At 34.7% G+C, this 9,088-nt stretch overlaps 1 protein-coding gene across 1 annotated transcript; it reads right to left on the bottom strand.

Moving 5' to 3' along the window:
• Window positions 1–4,028: 4,028 nt before the first annotated feature.
• On the bottom strand, window positions 4,029–8,600 carry LOC145093549 (uncharacterized). The gene is made up of 10 exons (XM_079031700.1): window positions 8,401–8,600; window positions 6,773–6,929; window positions 6,511–6,697; window positions 6,246–6,316; window positions 5,890–6,027; window positions 5,712–5,803; window positions 5,346–5,617; window positions 4,829–4,914; window positions 4,643–4,744; window positions 4,029–4,380 (listed from the first exon to the last, which is right to left on the bottom strand). Exons 1-10 carry the CDS (start codon window positions 8,520–8,522, stop codon window positions 4,219–4,221), a joined length of 1,389 nt encoding a protein of 462 aa, XP_078887826.1. The 5' UTR covers window positions 8,523–8,600; the 3' UTR covers window positions 4,029–4,218.
• Between the last annotated feature and the right edge of the window lie 488 nt (window positions 8,601–9,088).

Below are 9,088 nucleotides of genomic sequence, written 5' to 3'. Positions count from 1 at the left end.
AAAGATTAGGGTTTTAGTCCTTATCCTTATCTAGTTGCTTGCCCACCATGCAACCATAAGATAAGTCTTAGAAACCCTTATCCTAGTCGAATTCTAAGGGATTTACACCTCAAATTCGTTCACCATATATATAAGATAATCCTTACCTTATTTTGTAACTATCACATAATTACAATTCAGCCCCTCTAGTTTAATTAATTACACTTGATCACAAAAATAATTCTTGATTAATTATTGACCAATATTAATTAAACAAATATGATTTCTCCTTTAATATATTATTCTTATAACATATTAATAAATCATAATAACCTCTCTCTCTTTATTTATTTCTCCAATCAAGTTGCTTTGGTGAAGGCAACCCAAAAGGACCATGCACCATCGGGTCAAGTACATACGAAAATAGTTATGGACTTAGACATTAATCCAACACCTTTGACCCACTAAACATAGTGAGGAAACTCACCTAAGACTGCTAAATCTCATAGATAAATCTTTGGCTGCTGTTCCGCTAAAATCCACACGCTAACAACATAAAATAACATCCAATTAATAATTAGATCCCGACTTACACTAAGAGTCCAAACTAGGGTAAAAGACCTTTTTATCCTTTACCTAACTTGGCCTAAGGCCATGGCCCATGCCAACTATCCAAAAGGCCCAAATTCCAAGATGATCACCCAATGCCCAAATATGGCCCAATCTTCCAAACTAGGCCCAAATCACTTTGTGGGCCTTAAACCAAAAGAGTCCAATAAAATAGCATTAGCCCAAAAATATAATTCTGATGGCCCAATAAAGCCCTAGACTCCTAAGGTCCAACATGGGCCCAATACCAAAAAGTCTAAATCCGAAGCCCACCTGCTGAGTACAAGGGGCGTACTCAGCTCTTATGCTTAGCGTACTCGCTCTAGGTTTAGTACGTACAACGTACCAACTTGTACGCCCAACGTACTCCCCAGTTGGCCAACCCACATCAATATGCACTTAATCCATTCACCCCTACTCTAAACTCTCATATCTTGTCCCAAAAGATGATTTATCACGTAAAGTTGACAAGTTTACATGCATGCATGGCTTAGTGGGGCTTTAGAGCTCAAAAGAGCTTAGAAAATGGTCTTAATACAAGCATGAGTCCATAAGCACCATAAATTTTGCATTTTTATGCATAAGGGATCCATAAAATATCCAGATCTAAAGGATCAATCTTCTGAAACGACCGTAACTCACAAGGACCAACCAAAAGGGACCAAAATATCCATAAACAAGCGCAAAAGTAGATCTATACAAAGAGTTGACAAGTTATGGTCTTTATACCTCAAAAGTCACGAAATAATGAAGCTAAATCTGGATCTCTAAGCTCTTCTCCAAAGAATGAGTCTTTAATCTTCTTCTACCACTTCAAGATACACAAAAACACACCAAAATGCTTCACAAGAGCTCAAGAACACCAAAACAAAGGCTAAGGGCGAGGTTAAGGTTTTCAAGATATGGAGGCTGGATAAACATGACCAAATGAGACTATCACAAGGTTTTTATACGGTGCAAGCGCTAATAATTAGGGTTTCATAAATTCTCACGTATGTCATGCGTACTCCACGTACACCCAACGTACGTGGATGAGCTTCACGATCATAATCTGGCTAGTATGCTAAGCATACCACCCAATACGCCTCGCGTACTAGCTTAAGGACCAATTTTGCAAACTTATTAAAATAAAGAGGTTAAATATAGAACTTACCAAATTCAAGTGCTACATTATTATTCGTCAATACTTTATGGTTTAATTAGAAATTAAAAGTGAGAGACTTATTTTGTAATAAGTCAAAGGTTTAACTTATGAGGATAAATATATTAACATAATTAAAGGTTTATGCACGGATAAGAGGAGTTTAGTCGTTTAAGAAAAATAACTCTAATCTCGTCTTCTTTTTCTTCATCCCTTCGTTATCTTGTTATGGAATATAAACACAAGCGGGTTTACGACTTTATTGATTGCTAGTTTGGATTGTTGTTTTGGGGTGTGACTAAAATAAATGGATTCTACATGGGATCCTCATGTGTTTTATTCTTGATCATTGAAAAAAGTAAACACACAAACCTTCTTGTAGTTTAGTTTTTTGTTACTTGAATTCCATGAATGTGGATCTATTAGATGCATCATGGTGGTTGTTTGTATTGATTTCGTTCCTATTATTGTTATGAAAGTCGTCATGATCCAATAAGCCATATAGGTTAATCCCAAGTTGTTTATCCTGAAACCAAAGAGTTTACTTTTAAAGAAATTTACCTTTAAGCTAGAGGCGAGGGGAAAACATCTAATCATCCTTTTATGACTAATTACATTGGCAACCAACCATGTACCGATAAACTAACCATCATCATTCATAAGATGTGATCAGAACAAGTCCATTATGTGGTAATTTAATGTTGATAAAATGTGTTTTTCTTAGATCGCTTTCATAACCACATGAAGACCTTCCATGGTAGTACCATAATAATGAAATGAAAAAGGCGACGTGTCTCCTTGCTTCACGCCCTTTGAAATGGAAAACTCTTTAGTTAGGGAGCCATTAACGAAGATCGATGCCCTACCGGATTTAAGAATATCTCCTATCTATTTTTCCATTTACCACCAAAATTCATTTGAAATAGGACATAGTCACAAAAATCCTACAATAATGAAGCATAAGGTTTAATGAGCTCTGCTTTTAACATCGTTCTTTTCTTTGATTTTTTAGTTCATGAGCAAATTTCATTTATATCAAACAGTTCATCTAGAACACTGAGCCCTTCTACATATGGCGATTAGTCACAGCTCACAACGAAAGAGATCACTTTTTTAAGGCGAAGTGGAAGGAGTTTAGAAAGTAGAAGAAACCAATCAAACTTATGGGATGAAAATCTAAGAGGGCCAAGGGATCCCAATTTTAGGTATAAGTTAAATGAAAGAAGCATTACACCCATGTGAAATATTTATTTCCTGTTATTCAAAAAAAGTTTAAAACTTCCACAAACTTGAGTTGCACTAACACCCCGTTCTCGAGTTCAATTTAAGGGGAGAAAAGAAAGGAAATGGGTGGAAAGTGAGAGGAAAGTAAAAGAAATTGGTGTTCCCGAGTTTCATTAAAGGAAGGAAGCGGAAGGAAATGGAGGGATGACTTTCCCCCCTAACTTTCCTTCCGATTTGGAAGGATTTGGAGAGAAAGAACAAAATGTTTAACATTCCTTCAATTTCTCTCCAACTCGGGAACATAAAAGACAAATTTATTTTCCTTTCTTTTCTCTTCTTTTCTCTCATTAATTTCTTTTCTCTTCTCTTCTTTTCTTTGCTACAACTCGGGAACGGGGCGTAAGAGGGTGTTTGACAAAGCTTAAAACAGAAACTTTTTAAGTTATTACCGGTTCCACACCGGTATAAGACATCTTTGTAAAAACAACTTATAGCGGCGTGGAACCGGAGATAAGCCATTTTTTATAAGTCACTAACCTATAACTTATCAACTTATAACGTTTTGATACCGTATAAGCTAATCCAAATATTTTTTTAAAAACTTCGTTTTGATACCGCTATAAACTAATTAACTAATAAGTTAAAAAAACACTTATCATTTCAGTTGGAATGAATTCGACTTCAAGAAACATGCAATTGGTTTCACTTTTTTTTTTTGAAACAGTGCTAAAGAGCTTCGACCTAAATTCACTATCATCTTTGAATTTTAACAAAGATTCAGGTTCAGTCTCCCACTCACCATTAATGGATAGCCCATTAATTACAGTTCCTTTCTTTGTTGCCGTTTATTTGGTTAAATTTTATGATTCCATGAAAGAATAATGAGTTTTCCTCAGGATGTGACCTCACATCCTCGTCATTTTAATCTTGCCTTTTGCCTTAAATCCGACTTCCGGGGATGTTCAAACTCCCAGGAAATCTATTTTTGAGCGTTAATTTCTTAGATATCTGCAGACAATATTTATCAGGACAATAGTTGACTTAAAAAAAAAAAAAAAAAAAAAAAAAAAAAAAAAAAAAAAAAACTCTTTAATTAATGAAAAGAAAAACAGGTGCTAAACCAGTCAGAAAGTAAACATATTGGCATTGTTTACATTAGCACACACTTAGAAGCTTCAAAATCCAGTTGTTGGACATGGTGTTCTGTTTTACAACAGTTTCATTTTTACACCACAAATAGTTATAAAAAACAAAAAAAAAGGTAGTCAAGTAGCTAAGTGGTTAGGACAACTATCAAACATGGTGTGCCACATAAAGGCTCTGGAAAGCACCATCTCCAGCTCTTGGTAATTCCAATTGTGGGTTGGCAAATGTTGAAGGAACATCACCATCTCCTGGAAATCAAGCTTTAAAAGCTTATCCGACCACTGCATTATACAAAAAAAAAAACATTCAAACCATTTTATTTGCAAACAAGGTTGAAAACCTAATCAATTTATTGCAAAAGGGTGGGTTATTTTCATCAGGCCTATAGGTGGGCCATCGCCAACAAGGAAAGCCCAATCCATATTGGAATTAAAGCCCAAACTTGAATCTTTGACTGGCACTTGATAGGGTAAGGGTAAGGGTAGGGGTAGGGGTAGAAAAGTAATTTGAATACACACCCACCCCATGAACATCTCATCTTACCGTTAAAAGAAAACTGGCAAATATATACACAATGAAATCCGGTAAAGCATCGCCTTCAGCAAGATACGTGTCCCATAAACGTGTAACAAGATGGAAGGGAATCTATAATGAATAAAAATATAATTTAGAGGGTGGGGTTTTGCATATAAAACAAAATTTTAATATCAAAGCAGACTGCAGACAGACCTCTCGTATTAGAAGACAGTTGAACCACCGGAAAGCAAACTGAAGAAACTCAAGCCCTTGCTTATCTATATGCCTTGCAACCGGTTCTAAAATTGTGAACTCATAATTAATAATTCATATACATTTTTATATTTGTAAATAACTCATCTAGAACTATGATAAAATAGGCATAGAAAGGGACAATGTCAATAATCAAGTTTCACATTTGTTCCACCTCAAACTTTTTTCCAAGAGGTTTAACCACTCAACATTTAGTTATGTTCCTTTGTTGTGAAATTCTGAATTTCTTTTAGAATTTTTTACTTTTTGTTAACAAACACTAATGCTGACATATGATGTGGCTGGTCTATAGAATTAATTTTTCAATTTTTTTTTCCAATGGTGTTACATTAAATGGTCAATGTCACTAAGGAGACTTTCACAATTGTTCAATTGTTGTGAAATTTTTGTTACTGTGGTTATATATATATGTGAGAGAGAGAGAGAGAGAGAGAGAGAGAGAGAGAGAGGGCAATACCGTCAATTCGCCTGACAAGTTCCTTGAGCTTAAAGACTAGCCTTTGGATCCCAGGCTGAGCGAATGTATAATGGTCTTGCATACCATCAAGCAACTTGGATAAACACCAATAACAATCGGCTTCAACATTCGAGATCTTTTCAGGATCTAAATCAGCAATTGACCAGCTTTCAACACTCCCTTCCAAGTGTTCTGACAAGAAAACAACTAAAAAAGGTGTCGCAAGGTCGTTTATTCCCTGCACATATCCACTTGCTGGATGCCTGATCGCCCTGTAACCAATTTTTTTTTTTTTTTTTTTTCAAATTTCAAACACCAATCTCCCAAATTTATTTCTTTCAACAACGTCAAATAAGTAAATCTAACCATGTGTACAGTATACACTCCAAAGATTTCTGCACTTCTGCTTGTTGGAAGAATGTGACGTCAGGCATAGTTCTAGGACAATCAACAGCAATCTGATATATATATATACTAATCTCTTCATCAGATTGGTCACAAAATGCAATAATATTTTTACTCTTTAGTGAGTGTGTGTGTGTACCTGGCGCAACATACTAATCTCTTCATCTGTACGTTCTTCATCTGAAACGTCATAATACTGAGCAACACAGTCAAAATATTCGATGCGCTTTCTTCTTAGGACTCCCTCCCTTCGATCTGAATTTGGGGGTGCATATCCCTGTTGTCATTTTATATTTTAAACTTAACGCGACCAACAAAAGAGCATTAACTTATAAACAACATAAGTTAACTATCTATTCTATTGTATGTAACACAATACAAAATATTAACTACCATCACCATGCCATTGTCAACAAAGATAGAGAGACTAATGCCCCTTTGTTACTTACAAATGACAATTTACAAAAGACAAGACAAAAAAAAAATCATGATTACCAAGAGAAGCCTCCATACATTAGGGCGAAGATAAGATGGCACTCCACTCCAAGCTAACTCACGCAACTTGTCTACAAAAAATGTTCCAAAATAAAATCCAATCGACTGAAAAACTTACAATATAAATGAGTAGAGGTAATAGTTTCATCGATTTGTTATTATAGCCAATACAAAGAATTTTCACCTCTAGAAAGAAGTGAAAGGAGGAAACAAACAAATAAAAGTATATTGCTATTTATTGCATTAAAGATCGAAGGGAACTTACCTAAAATGACAGTTGTTCCCCCTAAAACTTTGGTGAATTTCATTATCCTAGCAGTATCTGTAGCTCGGGCACCCATCACAAATCTTGGAGCCTCCTTTGCCTTATCCTCAGAATTTGATATTGACAATGATGAGTTTGACTTGTTATCAGCTGTACTTGTATTTGGTTTATTTCTAAGAATGTGATCCTACAAAAAAGTTGAGGAGTGCAATTAATGAAGAGGTATTTCATGGCAGAGAAGATGAAATGGGTTGGATGGTACGTCGTTATCATCCATGTGTACGTGTTTGCTTGGTGGGCTATTGATTTCCGAGGGGCTCCTGCTACTGCTACCACCAGGAGAAGCCAAGATAGTACCATCCGCCGGATCTGATCTTGTTATCAACACTTTACCAGGAAAGCTGCGACCCTTTAGTAGCCTATATATTATAGTACATAGATACATATGTATATACAACAAATCACTAAATCAGATAACGTGGTATCAAATATGAAGGGTTGTTAACTGAAGTGAAAAAATAGCAACGTACTTCCATTGGTTTGTTTACTATTGTATCCTACTCTCATTTCGTCCTATTACAACATTGTATTTTGAAATATCTACCATCCAAATACAAAATATTGTTCATTGCTATAGTGTGGTAATTATGGTTTATGAAGAAAACAATTGAAAGTACAATGCATTATGGAAGGGTGTACTGGTATTCCTTGTCCCACATCGCCCACAAGAAGGGGAGATGTCGGGTTTATATGTCTAACTCTAAGAAGGGGAGATGCATTATATGCCTTTTACGAGTGAGTTCTACACTTATGTTCATATCACATGGTTAGATTTTTCCAAAGTACAATGTCTTATTTAAGAAAAAAAAATTACAATGTTGGAATATCAAGAAATGAAAAGTAGGATGGTGTAGCACACAAATAAATGAAAGTACGTTGCTTTTTCTTGCATTTGGACCAATTATAAATTAATGAAAGTTCTTCCTAAAGCAAGTTAGCATGTTTGTAATTTTTGTCATATTGACATCGGTCTCAGTGCTAATTTAATTGAATGCACACCAAACACTATACATCATGTCATGTCCTACAAAACATAGGGGGATTAATGAACTCAAATTACGTCACTAACCAAAAATAGTATTCATTAATCTCCATAAGAAGTACCATTTTTACAAACACCCGTATGCCATTATTTATGATGATGATGATGATGCAAAGATCAATAGACTAAACTTCTAGTAATCATTCATGGGGTTTGACTTCTCCCTAATCCTTGATATTCAAGTGTATGGTTTCAGATGGCATACCCTCCACCATATATATCACCCCATCGTTATCTTTATGGAAAAATAAATAGAGATAACCCCCCGATTATGCATATCCGACCTATAATTACAAGGTTCAAATTTAAAATTAAAGGATTAATGGTCTTGTCTTTTGTATATCCTTAATATTTTAGTTATACATTAATGTTTTTCGCTTTAGCAAGCACCCATAACAAACTATTTATAAAAATCAAATTACAAGCGTTGGAACAATATCTAATTAATTGTTTACCCACCAATGTATATATAATCACAAGGAAACAGAAGGTGGGTTATGTTTTTATTTGCGAAAGCAAAAGCAAACTAAAGAACATAATACAAAAGTTTGCCACATTGTATGAGCAAGACATAAACAACCTCGAGTAACACATCAACATCGACGTTTAAACCTGCAGATCCAAAATTACTGATTTCTCACCGATCATAAATCAATAGTTAATCAATTCGATTAAATACAAGACAAACCCATGTGTGTATCCTATACGATCAGCTAAAAAGAAATTTAAATGAGGAAATTTACAAATTTCAAATCTAGGTATACGATTAGATACATAAAATAACATACCCTTGAACATTTCTCAGAGTTTGATTAAATCTTGAATCAAGGGTTGTGGTATGAGAATTATTTGGAGACGTCTCTTGCTTCAAATTTTCTTCTTCTTTGTTGTAACTGTTGTCGCTCTTCATCGTTAGTTGGCTACAACCATGGTGGTTGTTCGTCTATTACTCGTCACCTTTGAGACCCAAAGGTACAAAAATTCAATTTCATCATGGTCTCAATAAATTTATAGTTTTCTACCCTCATGTTTGTAATTTGTGTTATAAACTCTACACCCTATGTACATTGTTTGGCTACTTTATCTTAAAAAAATAACAATTTTATTTCTACGACTATACATCTTTATCCTATATAACTTAAGAATACTCTTATTCAGTTGTCGAAAGCTCTGTAATTTAATGCCACATGGCATGTATAATTCATTGCTATTTGCGAAAAAAATAGTTTGTGGTAAGGGTGTTTCCTGATGTATCGTTCGATTGGAAACAGTTTTTCATTAGGCTGGGTATACGTTTTTTGTTTGTCCGTTTATTGGTAGTATTTGATTTTCTGGTTCCATTATAATTGATTTTTCTTGGGTGTATAAATGAGGTATATTGGACAATCTTCTCAACAAATGATATGTTTATACTCAGTTACCTAAATAATGTATTGGACTATTGGTTGTTAAGTTTTTTTTTATTTGTTATTTTGT

The sequence above is a fragment of the Lactuca serriola genome, chromosome 3, assembly GCF_051521515.1.
Source record: "Lactuca serriola cultivar US96UC23 chromosome 3, Lser_US96UC23_V15, whole genome shotgun sequence".
In the NCBI taxonomy this organism is placed as follows: domain Eukaryota; kingdom Viridiplantae; phylum Streptophyta; class Magnoliopsida; order Asterales; family Asteraceae; genus Lactuca; species Lactuca serriola.
The sequence above is the reverse complement of the archived record's forward strand: the minus strand, read 5'-3'. Positions and strand labels throughout refer to the sequence as shown.